The 19680-nt window shown below is 34.3% G+C and overlaps 1 protein-coding gene across 2 annotated transcripts; it reads left to right on the forward strand.

The window, feature by feature from the left end:
- Positions 1-1602: 1602 nt before the first annotated feature.
- On the forward strand, positions 1603-17171 carry septin2 (septin 2). 2 transcript variants are annotated; one of them, XM_073848242.1, is made up of 13 exons: positions 1603-1706; positions 2954-2995; positions 3184-3298; positions 6088-6174; positions 6328-6451; positions 8743-8877; positions 9017-9134; positions 9221-9322; positions 10176-10321; positions 12947-13069; positions 15545-15605; positions 15704-15786; positions 16070-17171. In XM_073848242.1, exons 2-12 carry the CDS (start codon positions 2972-2974, stop codon positions 15776-15778), a joined length of 1110 nt encoding a protein of 369 aa, XP_073704343.1. In that variant the 5' UTR covers positions 1603-1706; positions 2954-2971; the 3' UTR covers positions 15779-15786; positions 16070-17171. The 2 variants fall into 2 exon arrangements, with proteins under 2 accessions (XP_073704343.1, XP_073704344.1); XM_073848243.1 differs by having other exon boundaries at positions 12947-13030.
- The last annotated feature ends 2509 nt before the right edge of the window (positions 17172-19680 follow it).

The following is a 19680-nucleotide window of genomic DNA, read 5'->3' on the forward strand; positions in this document are numbered from 1 at the left end:
ATTATTTATTAAAAGCTTTTGTAACATTATTATTATATTTAAACATATTATTATTATTATTTTTTTTTAATAAATTATGCAAATTAATACTTTTATTTAGTAAATATGCTTTAAATTGTTCAACAGTAATGATAAAGACAATTTTTCAGCTTTGAAATCACAGGAATAAATTACATTTTAAAATATATTCAAATAGAAAACAGTTATTTTAAATAATAAAACTTTTTTTTTATTTACTGTTTTTGCTGTACTTTGGATCAAATAAATGCAGGCTTGGTGAGCAGAAGAGACTTCTTTTAAAAACATTACAAATATTTTAACTGTTTTTTAATGCAAACATTAAACCGATACAAAAAGGACAGAACAGATAAACATCTACACAGGAAAAAAAAAAAAGAAAAATCAAAACATCACATCTTGTAAAGTTTCACATACAAAAATAAATACATACAGACAAATAACTAATAATAATTATAATAATAACTTAAAATAAATAAAATAAAATAAAATAAGACAATAATAATAACATAAACACATACAGATGAAAAACCTTAGGCATCAGTGGTATTATAACAAAACAATATAATAATGTTTAAAAAATCAGTCACTTTTCTTGTTTTTAATCAAGAAAGCGGAAAGCATGATTTAAATTAAGAAATGTGAAAAAGAAGGCTGTGATTCAGAGAATTTTTGTTTATGAATAAAATATTTCCCAAACTAAAGAAAAAATGTACTTTACAATTCACTAGTTTTACCTTATAGTAGCAAATTATATATTTTATTTGGAAGAGCTGGAGGAATCAAGATACCTGTATAAAAATACAAACTATTCAAAAAGTCTTTACAAATTGGAAAAAAAAAAAAAATTATCAGTGTTTCATTCTCAATCCCATAAAATGAGCATAACCTGTCAACATCCATATATTTTGCAAAAGGATCTTGAAATAAACTTTTATTTTACTGGGAATGCAGTACTTGTGAGGTCTATTAAACGTTTTCAGTAACTTCCTGTGACGTTAATACCTTTGTTTTTCTGTAAAAAATCTATCTACCATCACCACTAGAGGTCACTGCCAATAATACATTTTAGTTTATTGTAGTTTGCCAAGCTCTATTAGTGAGATTCTAAATGAAGGGCATATAATCTGATGTACTTTAAACCATTGACGATATATTGGCGTCTGAAATAGCTTAATTTGGCTGTATTAAATGTTATTATATATTATTTCTTTCTTATATGCTGTTCTTGAGTCCTGTTATGATTATATGATGACACGTTAAATCTAAAATCAATGAGTTTGTCCTGTTGAAATCCGATATTGCATTCAGAGGATCTACTGAAATGCAGTGTGGCTACATTTAAAACAGTGGTTTTAAAACTGGTTATACAATTAGAACAAAAGAGTTACAGAATACTACACATAGTATTTGTCTGTTTATATCTGCGAAAGAATGGAATCAAGTAGATACCCAAAACTGTTTTAATAGTACAGTTTGAATAGTGTTAAGTCTGTAGGCAACATTTATAGTCATCGGAGCCATGGCAGGACTTTTATTTTGAAACAATGAGCCTTTTTTACGTTTCTTACTTCACACTTGTGCTTTGCTGTCGGCGTTCAGTGAGAGTTCCGGAATCTCAGGAATTTGGGCTGTTCGTCTCCTCAACCTCCTGCGGTACCGAACTCAAGATTTTCTGCGACTGAAAGGTAGATCGAATCCATTTGTTCACTTCATTTTTGTGCTTCAGATCACAGGTCAGGTTTAATCAGATGCGTGACTTCTGTTCTGCCTTGTCGGAAGATTAGCTAGTCACTCATTCGTAATGAGCTCCGTTAACAGAGGTGTGTCACTATAACGTTAGTTTGTTGGCTAGAGAGAAATCAAACCCCACAATCCTACATCAACCAGCAACGATGTTTACATTACAGTTTCTCGATTTTCACACGATAATCATAATAAAATATGTGTATTTTTCCATTGCCAAAGTCGGTTTCTGTTTTCTGGGGGAAGGCGCTGTTTTCTTATAAAACTACTTTAAACAATACTATTCAACTATTAAAACCTAATAAAACGAAAACTCATATCAGCACTAACCATTGAATTTGTAGTACTGCACGTCTGCGGATTGTCAAAAATATACGTTACCCTGTTTATAACAACCTTATCAGTAAAGGTTTTTATCTCTAAATCGCATTCCACTCATTCATCTCGTTTCTTAATAAATCTTAAGAATCTCATTTATAAATCTCTACACATTTGTGTAACGTTACACGTTTGTGTGTCCTAGGTTCTTATCTTTAGGTCTGGGGCATTTCGTCATGTTTGACACTCAAACTGTGTCTCAAAACTTAATGATTCGCTTCTAAAAGAATATATCATGTTATATTCGGTTTCTACCTGATGCAAAATGTTTATTCATGATTTTGTTTACATAATTTTTTTAATCATGCTTTTAAAATAGGACTACCTTCCTTTTCAAGTCAATTGGGAACCCTGGGAGGGAAAACATTCCTTCAGGGGGTTTATTAAAATGTCTCTTTACGTTATTGTGTTGTTTGTTTTCTCGTATTTTCGTTCTCAAAGTCGTCTTGAGGCCCCTGTTAGAAATTCTCTGCTCTAATTAAATAAATATTTGAACTGCGTTCAACCAAAATATGGGCATTTAAATAACTGCTTTATTTGAGTTCAAATGAGCAAACATAGCCTAGATTTTAGTGCTGCTAAAGTAAAATGGCTGGTGCAGGTTTGTGGTGAGACTGATGCTCTCAGACAGGAACTGACTTCCTGTTCCTGTAGAGCCTTTTTATCGACAGCTTTCTCGTGCATGTAAGTTCAGCTTCATCAAGATGGTCCATTTTTAAAATTTAACATCTATAGTTGTTATTTAACGTAAAGTGGTAACATCTATGTTGTAAGTAAGCCTGGTTTTAAAATAATCTTTATATTTTTACAGGTTTGGTTCGAGCTCAAAATGTCTCAAGCAGATAAACTGAAGGTAAGGAAATGAGAGCAGACGGGTGGACGTTGCGCACGGTTTTAGTTTTAGGTAGAGATTGATGAGTGAGGAACTGGGGATGTTCAGAAAATGTTCTAAACTCTGAATTTAATTGCATTTGAGAGAATCAAGTATTTCAGAACAGTGTATTTAGATTAAATGTGCTTGTTCTGTTCTCTTGTAATCAGCAGGGACAGTTTACAAACCCAGAGACACCTGGGTATGTGGGATTTGCGAATTTGCCAAATCAGGTACATCGGAAATCAGTGAAAAAGGGCTTTGAGTTCACTCTCATGGTGGTGGGTAAGTAGCATTGAAGTGATGTCTTGAATGCGCCTCAAAAACTTGAAAATATTGCCAGTAAACACTAACCACACTCTTGAACAGCTTAGTTGCTGTTTGTATAATCTGAATTGCTAGCTATTATTCCTCTCGGCTAAAGATTATTTCCATTTTGTCAACCATTTCACAATGGGTCTCATTCACTAACCATGTGTATGTACAAATTTGTGCACGAAAGCTTTTACAAACAAATCATGGTTCACCAACTTTTGTACTAAAATGTGTTAATATTAAGTTTATGGAAAATATAGGAATGACTGAAACCACAAATATGCAGAAATCAGATACTTTAATACTGTTGTTTCATTTTGGGTATATCTAATCTCATTAGTTTAGATACTGTTTTTTTAAATGCATGTTATTGATCTTATTGTGAACTATTAATCCAGTTCACATTCATCTACATCCATTTTTGTGTGCAATACCAACATCTCAAAGTCCCTGACAAACCTTTTCCCATAGTTTAAAGGAAATCCGAGGTATTAAGTCTTGTATGGCTTAATATAATGTAAACGATGTCTCTTACTGAAATATGAAGTAGAAAACCCATTTAAAATGTATGTTATTTTAAAAAATCCACATCGTTTTATACATATTTTGGACTATGGGGGCGCCATTATTTCGATGGCGTCAAATGGTTGCACTCGGTGAGCTACTGGTGCTAACTGTTGCTATTTTTACACAACACAGCAAATAAAATACTGATATGATGACCACAGCTACTGAAAGAGATTACAGGTGGTGATGGACCAAATGAGGCTCCAGGTATCGAGTGAAATCCGCGCTGAAAAACTCCTTTAGTAGCTCTGGCGTCACAACAAGCTTCAGCATGTTTACGTCCTGCCAGGATGGCATCTAGTGTTTCTTGTCTCTGCCATTTGAAAGCTCTTTCAGTAGCTGTGGTCTACTAAAAGCCTGAAAGGCATCAGAGCTAAAGTGGTGAGAACAAAGACACGGGTTATTAGGAAGGTTTTTTTATCATCCAGAAGCATCTTCCCATTCTTTTCTCCTCTTCTTATAGCTAAGAAAGCAGTGAAGACTTAAGCCTCGTTCACACTGTCAGCCCAAATCCGATTTGTATGCAAATCCGATTGAAATCCGATCATATTTAGGTAGTCTGAACAGCAGCAAACTACATGAAATCCTATTTGGACAAATTCGTTTTGAGCTACATTCGTGTGTGGTTTGGAATCCTATTCAAATTGGATTTCTGCTTTTTCACGTTTTCATGCCACGTAAAACGTAAAAACCGTCAGATGTTTTTGTGGAAAACATAACAAACGTCTTTGCAGAAACAAGCTTGTGTTGTTGCGAACTGCGGGAAAAGACGATATACAGCTAGTATACGCACCTCTTTGAGTTTGAAACCAGCGGAGACGGCAACACAGAATAAAAATGCCTATTCCAGCTTCCTGCGTTTCTGCTGCTGCTTTAGAAGACGAAATATAATCCAGCGCGATGGCAACATTGTCCTAGCGCAAGCCAGCATCTATATTGCAAACTGTATTGCTGTTATTGTTGTTTTTAGCGTTGACATAATAACCAAAGTCCTTAGTCTTTGATAATAACGCAACGGCATTGCCATAGAAACCAACGCACATTCCGTAAATCGAAAGAGCGCTTATGGACACACAAATCGGATTTGAACAGTTGCGTTATGACTGTGTGGACAGTCAGTTATTCAAATCCGATTCCATCCAGATATGGACAAAATCGGATTTGGGCTGACAGTCTGAACGAGGCTTTACATCACTTGTCTTGTTGCCCTTAGACTGAAAATTACAACCAAAAGCCGCACAATGTGGCATTGTATCAGTGTTTTATTTTACAAGTTGTGTTGCGGTCAAAATAGCAACAGGTAGCGCCAGTAGCTCATCAAGTGCAACCATTTGATGTCATCAAAATAATGGCGCCCCCCATAGTCCAAAATATGTATAAAACAAAGTGTTTTTTTTTTTTATCTAAATTTCATGGGTTTTCAAGAGACAAAATATATGTTATATTAAGCCATACAAGGTTTAATACGGAGATCTCTTTAAAAACGTATGTCACAATGCGGAAGAAATCATGTAATGATAACTATGAGAAACTGACTTCAGATCATTTTTAATTTTTTTTGCAGTATTCGTAAAATGTGCAACGTAACTCTTTGAGAACATATGGAGAAATGTCACATCCTAGAAACATCAGAGAGAGCAGCTTCCATATTTGGAGAGAAAACATATTTTAGTAGTAGCAAAAGTAGTATTTCATGTTTGAATGATTATTACATAGTGAAAGCGACTGTGGGAACACAAGTCTTTGGCTGCACCAAAGCAATGATGAATCCTAGTTTTTTTTAAGGCGCCTGGGACTCTCCCCTCAGCCCTGTGAGTGTGAGTGTGTGTACAGCTGTTGACACACAAATGAGTTCTGCTGTGGGGGAGGGTGCCCGTTCAGCAGAGCCCATTGTACAGTCATCCCATCGTCTTAAAATAAGTCACAGAGGAATGCAGAACCTCTGACTGCGAGCCCTTTCACTGCTGCACAGCTTCAGCAAATGATGGAAGGCAGCTTGACTGAGATGTAGAAACAAAACATTGACAGGAACAGATGATAGTACAAAACGCTCAAGTCCATGATTTTTGCTTCTACTTTATACTCTATACATATGTTTTTAATGTTTGAGAAGGTAGATGCAGTCAGTTTTTTTGTAGTTGATATGATGATTACCGTAAGTGTTTCCTCATTAGCACTTCTGCTGTTTTCAGGCGAGTCTGGTTTGGGGAAGTCCACGCTGATCAACAGTTTGTTCCTCACTGATCTCTACCCAGAGAGGGTCATTCCTGGTGCTGCAGGTTAGAGTTTTAAAAACATTGTTCACACATTCTGATAAGAAAGTGTAAAAATAGTGGCCTGATGTTTATGAGGCAGTTTTGCACTGACGGTTGGATCTCAGCCTTGTTTTTTAAGTCTTGTCTGATGTGGTTTTTATACATGCTGTCATACAGAGAAGATTGAGCGAACGGTGCAGATTGAGGCCTCAACGGTGGAGATTGAGGAGCGTGGAGTGAAACTGCGTCTCACTGTGGTCGACACACCTGGATACGGTGACGCCATCAACAGCCAAGACTGGTGAGGATTACTTTGATGGTCATTAAAGGGTTCATGACATATTTTGTTTATTATTTTAATATGTTCCTTGAGGTTTACAGCACAAAAAGCCAAATATGTGGAAAATTTATTATTTTCAATCCTCATTCTGACCCTCTGTCTAAAACGACCTGTTTTAAGGGGTGTGTCCTTTAAAGCTTGTCAGTACTTGGCCGCTGTTATAATTGGCTAACGTCATTGCATAGAAAACAGTGTCAACGCTATTGCTTGTAAGTGTTTTGACAACATGATCAAAATAAAACGGTCATTTTCAGACAAAGCATTATGAAACCATTTACTTACAGTTTGTGATGCAGCTGCAGTCAGATCTAGTACTGCTTCGATTTTCAACATGTTTCTTTGTTTTACAAAAAAAAATGCTCTGAACAATTCTCAAAGACAATATGGGATGCCATTAAATAAAAACTATCCACTTGTTCCTTATGCTGGGATCCTTCTGATCCTGGCCGTGGTTGTAATTTCTATTTGCTTTCGATGCGACACTCGCATTCAGCGTAATCAAGTATCAGCCGTTAAATGACTCAATGCCACTGGGTGAGGCCTATGGTGAGAAAATGACTATTTGTTGATGTCTTGCTCTGGAGGCAGTTTATGCAAATGTTTGTGCCCGGTTGACGTCGCCTTGCACCTCTGATTCAAACAAGTTGTTTTTTTGGGCTTGGTTAAATAAATGCTTTGTTTATCATAAGGAGGACATTTCAAGCTATGAAACTTGCAGAATGTTTTAATGCTACAAAGACCTCTTATATGGCAAAAGATCAAGGCAAATTTGATTTCTCATGTCATGACCCATCATACATTGTTTTCCTTCAGGAGACAGGATTGTATTGATTACAGTCATGATGGCTGTATGTGCTTTTTGGATTTTAACATTTTGACATCCATTCATTAGCATTTATTATGGAATATCTTCAAATGTTTGGTGTTGGTACGTGTTTTGAAAGTCTCTTATGTTCACCAAGGCTGCACTTATTTGATTAAAAATAGAGTAAAAACTATAATATTGTGAAATATTATTAGAATTTAGGATAACTGTTTTCTAATTTAAATATATCCCTGATATATTAGTATAAATCCTGCAATGGCAAAGCTAAATTATGCATTATCTGCATTATTATTCCATTCTTCAGTCTCACATGATCCTTCAGAAATCATTGTAATATCCTGATTTGCTGTTCAAGAAACATTTTTATTAAGTGGAAAACCGTTTTTGTTGCTTGATATTTTTTTGTGGAAATTGTGACATATTGCTCAGGATTTTTTGAATAGAAAATACAAAAGATCAGCGTTTATTTAAAAGTATATATATTTTTGACATTATAAATGTCTTTACTGTCACTTTTGATTAATTTAATGCATCCTTGCTAAATAAAATGACTTCTTATTAAAAAAGTCCTACCAACCCCAATCTTTTAAGAAGTAGTATAATCACAGTGTTGGATTTTATAATATATCTTCATCTTAGTTCATCTGAATAAAGTTATACACACATGTGATGGGGGCAAACTGTCTCTTTAAGAGAGATTTGGTTGTTGTTTTTTTTATATATAAAAAGAGACACTTGCTGTAATCAGAGACAAGAAGAATAGAGAGTGCAGTGGAGGAATGAAGGAAATGGGTTTCTTTCTTTCTTTTTTTCTTTCTTTTCTTGAGTTCTGGGAATGCTGTTCTGCTAGTGGAAGTGGTGAGACAGGAAACATGTGTGACCTCTTCCTGACTGCTCCCTGACCCACTTGAGCGCAAAAACAGAGGATATTGAAGCGCTTGTGTCTGAAAAAGGAAATGTATGCTGTCACATAACTTTTATACAAGTGAAACTTGACATTTTAATGCCCTGGTTTTGTATCAGATTCAACAGAGTACATCACTAGCATGTGTGTTAAAATCATTTCAGCATTTCTACAGGAAGGCCTAGTGCATTTTTCCATTGTTTTGCTGCCTTTGCTGCCTGCCCACTTTTTCAGCATCCTTGGTTTTGGAATATTTTTCGCATTTACTTTTCCAATTTAAAAAAAAATAATTAGTTATTTTGCAAAATATGCATACGTGACCGACCACAAAACCAGTCATATTAAGATAATTTTCTGAAATTGAGATTTATACATAATCTGAAAGCAGAAATAAATAAGTTTTTTGTCTATTGATGAATGGTTTGGGGCAGTTCAAATATAAATTTGGCAGTGACATGAATCTCCTTCAATGTTTCAGTTTATAAATCACTCAAGTGTTTAATGATGCCTTTTCGTGTACAGTTTTAACACCATTATCGCGTACATCGATGACCAGTTTGAGCGCTACCTGCATGATGAGAGTGGACTCAACCGCCGGCACATTGTGGACAATCGTGTGCACTGCTGCTTCTACTTCATTTCCCCTCTGGGTCACGGGTGAGCTCCTTTATTTCACTCAACGGAGACATGTTTTATGATGACACCTTCCACTGTCATAGGTGTGAGATATAGGTGTGTACTATATTGTTTTAACCTGGATTTAAATGGCTGATTTCCCCATGCTCTAATTTTGTAGGCTGAAGCCTCTAGATGTCCAGTTCATGAAGGCCATTCACAACAAAGTGAATGTTGTTCCTGTTATTGCTAAAGCAGATACACTCACGCTGAGGGAGAGAGAGAGACTGAAGCGCAGGGTAAGCCATTCAGATTTCTTTCCAGAGATGCATTGATCATATGTTTGGTTTGTTGGCTATATGTGTGTCTTTTTGTGGGATACTAGATTCTGGATGAAATCGATGAGCATGGCATCAAGATCTATCACCTCCCTGATGCCGAGTCTGATGAGGATGAAGATTTCAAAGAGCAGACCCGGATTCTCAAGGTATGTGGGTTTTTTTCTCATGTAATTTAAAGAGATAGTTCACCCAAAGTAAAAATATCCTCAATTTATTCACCTATATGTTGTTCTGTTGTTTCATAGGGGCCTAAAGTGTATTTATTTTTGTTCAACTTTACATAATTTGCTGCTAAATTGTAAAGTTTCTCGATTTCAAGACATGCTTTTTGATTAATTATCTTTAATTTAACCATTAAAATGGAGTACAGAAAAATAAAAACATTTTAAGAGGGAAAAAAATTAATTTGAAAAAAAATAAAACACATTTCATAGGGCACTACATGTGTTACAGACCTTCCCCAAAAAAAACACAAAAGTGCATAAACATTACTGTCCAAAGGTTTTTGTCAGTAAGATTTTTTTCTAAATTAATACTAAAACAAAAAACAGCAAGGAAGAATTTAAATTAATCGAAGGTGACATTAAGACATTTGTAGTGTTTAAAAAATAGTACTTTCTGGTCATCAAAGAATCTTGAAAAAATTTAACACCGTTTACAGTTACATTACATTAATAATAAAAAAAAAAGTGTCTTGGAGCAAATTGGCATATAAGAATGATTTCTAAACATGCTCATCAAGACTGCATTTATTTGATTACAAATAAAGTAAAAACAGCAATATAGTGAGAATTATTCAGACTAGTTTTGGACATTGTAATTGAAACTGAATGGGAAACCAAGTCAGACAGGTTTGGACTAACATGATGGTGAAAAATGACAGAACTGTAATTTTTGTGATGCGTTGAAGTGAGTTTCCTGCTCTTCGTGAGATAGTACAAAGCATCCAAACTAGGATGATTTTTTTTTTTAAAGTTCCTGTTCATCTTTCTGTTGTAGGCCAGCATACCGTTTGCTGTGGTGGGATCCAACCAGCAGATTGAGGCTAAGGGGAAGAAAGTAAGAGGGCGTTTGTACCCATGGGGTGTGGTGGAGGTAGAAAACCCAGAACACAATGATTTCCTCAAACTTCGCACCATGCTAATGTAAGTAATTTTAAGTTATCTGCTGTTTAATGTTCTGAAATTCTTGTTTTACACAAATAAAAATGAGGCTGTGAAGAATATTGGAGTTTAGTCTGTTTAGTCTACAAAACACAGAAAACCCCCCCAAAATATGAGTTGTACCTTTAAACAGTAAAATGTATTACAGTTGAGGTCAAAAGTTTACACCTCCCTTTCAGAAACTGCAAAATGTTAATTATTTTACCAAACTAAGAGGGATCATACAAAATGCATGTTATTGTTTACTTAGTACTGACCTGAATAAGATATTTCAGATTAAAGATGTTTACATATAGCTCACAAGAGAAAATAAATAGATTTTATAAAAATGTCCCCGTTCAAAAGTTTACATCCCCTTGATTCTTAATACTGTGTTACCTGAATAATCCACAGCTTTTTGTTCTCTGCTGAAAAAAAAACAGCTTAAACCAGCCTAGGGTGGTTGGCTGGTTTAAGCTGGAAGTAGCTGGTTTTAGCTGGCCAAAACCCCTCTAAAACCAGCCTGCTGACCAGCTAAAACCAGACTGGTTGACTAACTAAAGCCAGCCAGCCTAGGCTGGTTTTAGCAGTTTTTTCACCAGGGTTTAGTTTAGTGATAGTTGTTCATGCGACCCTTGTTTGTCCTGAACAGTTAAACTGCCTGCTGTTCTTCAGAAAAATCCTTCAGGTCCCACAAATTCTTTGGTCAGCATTTTTGTAACTTTTTGAATTTGAAGATCAGGGTAAATATAACTTATTTTGTCTTCTGGGAGACATGTTAGTATCTTCTGTAGCCTCTGAGGAGCAGTACTAAATGAAAAAATATGATATTTAAGCAAAGTAAGAAAAATGTACACATCTTCAATCTGTTCAAAAGTTTTCACCCTGGCTCTTAATGCATTGTGTTTCCTTCTGGAGCATCAGTGAGCATTTTAACTTTCTGTAAGAGTTGCATACGAGTCCCTCAGCTGTCCTCAGTGTGAAAAGATGGATCTCAAAAACATACAGTCATTGTTGGAAAGGGTTCCGATACAAAAAAAATGCTGGAAAACCAAAGAAATTGTGATGAATAGCAGGCAGTTTAACTGTTTAGCACAAACAACTATCACACTAAACAAAAAAACACAGGATGTATATTTTTGAACAGGGTCATTTTTATAAATTCAACTTTTTTTCTCTTGTGGACTATATGTAAACATCTTAAATGTCAAATATCTTATTTAGGTCAGTACCAAATAAACAATAACATGCATTTTGTTTGATCTTATTTTTAGGGCTGTAACGTCCCAGTCGATTAGTCGATTAATTGGTCGATACGGTCTGGTTCGACCAAAATTCTGATTGGTCGATTTTTTGCCGCGCTCATTTCATCAGGTGGAAAGCACTAATTGTGTTATATTATATTAGCATTGCAGTCATTAGGATAACAGAGGTAGTAAAACGTGGTTCAGGCTGAATTAATTACGATGTATCATAATCGGTCTGTATATAGGAAACATAAGCATTCACCTCTGTAACATCTATATGCGTTAATCAGAATTACGATGCGATCAAATGGCGCCAAACATATGCACGTGAATTACACGCGCATCACTTCTCCGCATTCAATATGAACTGAACTACAACATCACCTGATGACAACGGTCAGACATACAGCGGTAACATTATTGCAGAATGACGGGTAAAGAAAGATTCATTCATTTACATTCATGCACGCACATTTACAACTCACTCACTGACGATAGCAGAGAATGAAACCGAAAGTAACTTAAACAACTCCGGCGCAACTCCAGTCAGCGCTCTGTACACGCACAACTTCATCATATGCCAATAGCAGGTCTACGAATAAGGAATTTAGTACATAGATAATTAATTAAATTAGCACCATAGTATCGTGTATCGGCGATCTCTCAGACTGACACTAGTAAAAGCTTTAAGTCTATTCGTGTCTCAGCCGTGAAGCTGAGCTCTTATGTTCAGCCTCGTTCTGTGCGAGCTGCGCAGAGCGGCTGAAATGATAGTGTCTGACAGTTATACTTATATGACAAAAATAATTTTCTAATATGTTGCACATTACTCAAAAGTTCTTGTGATATCACTAGTTGATAACATAGTACTGTTTTCAGAAATCACAGGCTATGATATTGCGCAGGTGCACGTGATGCACCGCTGTCAGAGACGACAGACTCGTGTGTCAGACTCATTTCAGTGCAAAATAATTAGGTCAAAAACGATTTAATATACTGCAAATAGCCTATTAGTTTTTTGTTTATTTAAAATTAATTTAGGCAGACAACAAGGCTACCAAGTACTGAGCACAGTGCGTATCTAATTAATGTAACGTACTTTTTTTTTTTTTTTTTCTCCACAACGTCTTTTTTAGTCGATTTTTAGTCGAAAGTTTCAGGACTTCAGTCGACCAAGATTTTCTTTGGTTGATTACAGCCCTACTTATTTTGGTAAAATAATTAGCATTTTGCGGATTCTGAAAGGGGGATGTAAACATTTGACCTCAACTGTAAATGGACTGTCCCTGTCCCACTTAGCCTCATTTTCATTTTAAGTTAATGTACCATTTCCTCAGTCACTGTCATTATTGTCTATTGATGGTTATTGTCATCCATCCAGCACCCACATGCAGGACCTGCAGGAAGTGACTCAGGACCTTCACTACGAGAACTTCCGCTCGGAGCGCCTCAAACGGGGCGGCAGGTTGTCCTCCCATGGTTACATTCTGCCTCTGTCGCCTGCGTACGTACTGCTCTGCTTGTCTTTCTTCACCTCCTCCCTCAACCTCCATGAAAAAAAAAATCTGAGCTTTGTTAGTGTAGCCACAGAATATTTAAATATATCCCAAACTTGGCAAGACTAAGCAGATATATTAAAATAGCACGTTTTTACATAGTCACTTCTCATTTTTGTTAAAGACAAATGTAAATAGTCATTTGGTAGCAGAAATGAAAGAAGAAGAGTAGTATTGCTTTGTCTGGTTTAAACTGAATCAGTTGATAAACTGTGTTCCATACACTCTAGAGACTAAAGCTTCAGTTTTAACGTGTGCTGTGTTGACTCAGTCTCACGGATCTGCAGCGAGCTGTCGGATCTGTGTTCATCAGAGGATAGGAGGGGGAGGTACTGCTGGGAGCTCAGTCACAGCTCCACCTATCCTGACACTAGCACTGGCTCTTCTCCTCTTACTGCACACAGACTCTGTTTCACTCTCACTCATGCAAATACTCAAATACAATGTCTTCTGAAACTTTCTGCTCAGCTTATCGCACGCTTGCACTATTAACTTGAGTTCGTCTTTCTCGTCTTGTCTAAACTTTGCAATGCAAAACACTCTGCTGGTGGTTTACTGACAGCTTTTGTCCTGTTGTTTGTTAAACCCCATTTTTTATGATTTAGCAAATAATATTTTGGTAATTGATGTAAATGCTGTCTCATTGGTAACACTTTACAATAAGATGTCATTTGTTAACAGTAGTTAATGTATTAACTAACATGAGCAAACAATATATTTATTACACTTTATTAATCTTTGATAAAAATACAGTTGTTCATTGGTTGTTCGTGTTAGTTCACAGTGCATTAACTATAGTTGACAAACACAACTTGTGATTGTTCATTCTTAGTTCATGTTAACAAATGCAGTTAGCTAATGAACCTTATTGTAAAGTGTTACAGTCTCATTTTAAGAACTGTCAATGAATGAATGATTGGTTGGTTGGTTAATTGTATTTATTGATTTCATTTTATTTTATTTGTATTTATTTATATATTTTGCAAAATTAGCAAAAATAAACCGTTCGTGCCCCTTATTTTCCTATCATTGAAGTGCTTAAATCTTAAATGACAAATATATTTTTGCTAAATATTATTTTTATTTATATATATTTTTGTTCTATTTAGTCATAATAGTTCAAATATTCTTATAATATTCTATTCTATTTAATATGCCCGCTACAATGATTTATTACATTTGATTTTTCTTAATTTAAGGGCTTTTCTCTGCAAATATTGATGTGCATTTAATTGAGTAATTGCTAAATTAAATTACTCAAACTAAATTCCTATCATCAGCTTAAATGGCAAGCAATAAATTAACTTAATATAATATAGAGAGTGATACTTGATAGTGTTGTTAAATTATTATTTTTTTTAAATGTCTTCAATCGTTTTAATGAAATCAGAACAAGAATATCTTAAATGGCAATTAAGTAAAATATATATTTATTTCACTGAAATGCCATTTTTGAACGGTACGATTTTTAATGTTTTCTTCAATTCTGTTCACCAAGTCTGAATTTATTTGATCAAATTCTGAAATATTTTTACTATTTAAAATAACCGTTTTCTATTTAAATACATTTTAAAATGTAATTTATTCCTGTGATTTCAAAGCTGATTTTTTAGCATCATTACTCCAGTCTTCATTGTCACATAATCATTCTAATATGCTGATTCGCTGTTTAAGAAACATTTCATTATTATTATTAATATTGTAAATATTGAAAACAGTTGAGTACTTTTTTTTCAGGATTCTTTAAATAGAAAGATCCAAATATTAGCATTTATCTGAAATAAAACTTTAAAAGCTTGGAGTCAGTATAATTTTTAATAATAAATACTTTTTAAAATAATATTTTTTTTTTGGGGGGGGGGGGGGTGATAGAAATTAACTGTATTTAGCAAGGATGCTTTATTTTGATCAAAAGTAAAGATAAAGACATGCATGATAAATGCTGTTCTTTTTTAACTTTCTACTCAAATAAACTTGAAAAAATTCTGCTCTGCTGTTTTCAACATAATAATACCAATAAATGTTTTTTGAGCAGCAAATCAGCATATTAGAATGATTTCAGAAGGATCATGACACTGAGACACTGAAGACTGAAATTACAGGGGAAAAAAATACATTTAAAATATATTCAAATAGTAAAAATATTTCAAAATGTTACTGTTTTTACTGTACTTTAGATCAAATAAATGCAGGCTTGGTGAGCAGAAGAGACTTCTTTAAAAAACAATGAATATCTTACTGTTCAAAAAGTTTTGGCTGGTAGTGTATGTATATGGATTTAAATTTTTTTTATTTTTTTTGACAACGGAAGAAAGTAATTGTGAAGCCTGTGTGTGTCATAAATGACGTTAAATACAGTTAAATACCGTAGTGTTAAATACAGCTGTGTGTGCGTCTCTTTACACCTGCTTTGTGACATACAGGAAGGCTCCGGAGCCAGAGGAAATGGACAAGGATATGATCCTGCAGGAGAAGGAGGCTGAGGTACGATCTCTCAAACAAAACACAAACTGAATACTAATAACACAACTGTTTGAGAGTGAAGGTCAGTGTGTGACACTGTTTGTGTTTGTGTCTCTCAGCTGAGGCGAATGCAGGAGATGATCGCTAAGATGCAGGCGCAGATGCAGAAACAGGGAGATGATGGAGACATGTGAAAAACACGGTAAGAGTGCGAACACGAACCTTGAAAATAACCAACTCTTTAAAGGGATAATTCACCCAAAAATAACAATTCTGTCAATAATTATTCACCCTCAAGTCGTTTTAAATCTGTAAGTTCATCTTCAGGACACAATTTAAGATATTTCTGGTGAAATCAAAGTGCTTTCTGAGCCTGCATAGACGGTAATGACACATTCAAGGCCTAGAAAGATAGTAGGGACATTGATAAAATAGTCCATCAATAATAAATATGCAATTGGGGTGCTGGTTTTTGTTTCTTATAGTTGCTGACCTGTCATTCGAGCTTGACCCAGTCAGACACGGAACAAGAAGAGGAAGTGTTGCTAAATGTGGAAAAAGAAGATAGACTGGTCCTTAGCTCATCTTGCTTGCCATTTTCTTAGTTTCTTTCACTCTTGTATGATTTAATGTTTTTTTTTTTTTTAAGCAGTATTAAGTTTTTTTGGTATTTTATTCAAATGCTGAAGCTAATATTCATTCATTTTGTCCTGTTCCAGTAACCAAAAATGAAGAACAACCATCAGTAATTAAGAAAAGTTTTTGTTTTGTCCTGTTACAAAAGCCAAATGCTGCTGGGAAGGAATCTTCTACTGTAGAGCACCTTTATTAGTAGTGTAGCTCCATGGCCACTCAGTCATTTCTATCCCATCTAGCTAAACAAACACTGTGAAATATAAGCAGCTGTTGAATTTGAGTGTCGGTTTTTGGAGAAATCATTTTATACTGTTTCTAAATGTTGCCAGAGAGATTGCTATCCTCTTGAATGGGAGTTTTCTGAAGTACTTCTCTCTTCCCTGCATGAAGTCTTGAAATACGTGCTGTTCAGTTGAATTGTCCCCGAACGGATGCAAAATGTTATACTGTGACCCATGATTCATTCCCTGCCTATTTTACCGTCTAATGAAGAAGAAAACATTTTGCTGGCTTTTCTTTGTATTTGAGTGCATACTGTCATGTATTTACTATCAGACGTTGTTCTGGTATGAGTGCAATGTGATATTTACTTAGTGAAGTGACATTCGGATACATTGAAATATGCTGTTGTGCTCTTTGACCCTGACGCATGCCAAGTTTTTACCTCTTCCTTTTGGGATCTGTGGTTAACATATTTAACCTTATACCTGTGGTTGATTGAATCAGATTTCCACATCAATTACACATAAATTAATAATTAAAATGTTTAAATATCTGAACTGTGGGTTTCTATCTGTTACGCAAAAGCAAAAATAACTTTTATACAGTTGAATTTGCTTTCCGTATTTGGTCATGAAAACGCTGTTATTAACATTCCAGTTTTAATGTTTCACTTGAGAACTTTCTATTAAACCATTATCTATCATCTTGTAATAAAATTTTGTAATGAAACAGTTTGGGCTTTGCCTTTTTCTTTCTGGCTATTCGCTTTTCAGTTTGTTGTTGATTCTCACAGGAAGTACTTGTCAAAATGGGTGGCTGTTTTTATTTTTTTGACTCGCTGACCCAAACTCGATGGCCGCTAGAGGTCGTGAATATAACATCTGATAAAGAAATCGACATAACGATGAGGCCTTCAAATATTTCCCCGAATTTAGAAATAACATCGTTTTGCTCACATCAAATTAGCTTATGTTACTAAAGATTGACAGTTGAGAGAGTGTGGGAGGCGCGACCTATTAACAGTACGTGGATTGACGGGTTTGAGCTCAGCTCTTTCCTGTGTGAGGCACGGCCTTGTCAGATAAAGGTCCAGACTTAAATTAACGATATTAATAATACAGAGAAAAAGTCTTTGCTTCTCATTTTGAAGATATTTAGATGTCTCTGCTAGTAAGCTACAAAAATGCTGATTAAGAAAAGATATTTTGCAGTGAAGGTGATGGTGAGTTTCGTTTTTGTTACTTTATTTTTTTTTTTTAAATATGTTTATGTAAACAGTACTCCAAATTTAGTATAAGAATGTGGAATCCCAAGTAGTGACATCCTAATTTATTATTCCCAAACTATGTGTGTGTTTATATATATATATATATATATATATATATACACTACCAGTCATAAGTTTTTGAACAGTAAGATTTTTAATGTTTTTTTAAGTCTCTTCTGCTCACCAAGCCTGCATTTATTTGATCCAGAGCACAGCAAAAACATTAAAATTTTAACTTTTAATAAATATTTTTACTATTTGAATAACTGTTTTTTTATTTGAATATATTTTAAAATGTAATTTATTCCTGTGATTTTATTTTTAGCATCATTATTCCAGTCGCACGATCCTTCAGAAATCATTCTAATATTCTGATTTGCTGCTCAAAAACATTTATTGTTATGTTGAAAACAGCTGAGTAGAATTTTTTCAGGTTTCTTTGAATAGAAAGTTCAGAAGAACAGCATTTATCTGAAATAGAAATCTTTCGTAACATTATACATGTATTTATCATCACTTTTAATCAATTTAAAGCACCCTTGCTAAATAAAAGTATTAATTTCTATCATTTATTTTCAAAAATAAAAAAATACTGACAAAAGCGTTTTATTTCAGATAAATGCTGATCTTCGGATCTTTATATTTATCAAAGAATCCTGAAAAAAATGTACTCAACTTTTTAAAATATTGATAATAATAATGTTTATTGAACAGCAAATCAGCATCAGAATAATTTCTGATCGATCAAGTGACATTGAAGACTGGAGTAATGACGCTTAAAATTAAGTTTTGATCAATTGATTAAGTTTTGAGAAATGAATTACATTCATATAGAAAGCAGTTATTTTAAATAGTAATAATATTTCACGATATTACTGCTTTTGCAGTATTTTGGATCATATGCAGGTTTGGTGATAAGAAAAGACTGGCTGTTCAAAATATATAATCTTAATAATAATAATAATAATAATAATACTAATAAGGCATAGTTTACCCAAAATGTAAATTCTATCATAATTTCTGTAGTTTTTTACTATGGACATAAATGACATCTGTTTGGCTGGATGGTGAGTATATTATTATTATTATTATAAATTGTTTTTTGGTGAAATATCCTTTTAAGTCATCTTGTCCTCTTCCAAGTTTTTTATGGCATCCTAGTAGTGGGCTTCAGCCCCCTAGTTGAGAAACACTGGTTTAGTGAAACACTGTAATTGAGTAGATCAAACTTTTAGGGAAGCTTCTTACATTCACCAAGAGACAAACTCTCCACCTATGTAAAAAAAAAAAAAAAAATGCCTGCCAGGCATAAAGTCCATTTATGTCCATAAATTAGCATTTATACAGTTATACAAGACCTTGAGTACTCCAGCAGCTACCATGCAGAAGAAAATACCTGTTAGAAGGCAGTTAATTTAAGCTAGCAGGAAAGAACTTGGACGAGGTTATTTTAAGACAGCCTGCTACAAAACCATTTTAAATTGTAGTGAGTGTCTTAAGTTCAGGGTTTCTGCAGATATGAACAAGTGAAATTTAAGACTTTTTAAGACCTTTTTAATACCACCTTATATGAAATTTAAGACCGAAACCTGTAATGGAAATAGATATTATATTACATGCATATATGTAATATTTAATGTGTTTAATGTAAAAAGTAAACACAATTTCATGGCTGTCATAAATTAAATTTATTACTACGATATACAGTGAACTTTTCATATCAGCAGATACTATTCCACAGAAAATATCCCCATAAAAGTACCACTAGAAATATCTGATGTAAAAAAAAAAATTCTGAAGCAATATTTTCATCAGTGCACTATTAGCTTTTACATCTTAAATCTGCATATTTGATTTACCTTTATAAAGGCCTTTTTTTTACTTTTGAAATGTATGCATTACCTTTGAAATTTATTTTATGAATTTATCAATAAATTCTAAATGGCTGTTAGCAGTGAGATTACACAATTT

The sequence above is a fragment of the Garra rufa genome, chromosome 10 (genome assembly GCF_049309525.1).
Source record: "Garra rufa chromosome 10, GarRuf1.0, whole genome shotgun sequence".
NCBI classification, from domain to species: Eukaryota; Metazoa; Chordata; class Actinopteri; order Cypriniformes; family Cyprinidae; genus Garra; species Garra rufa.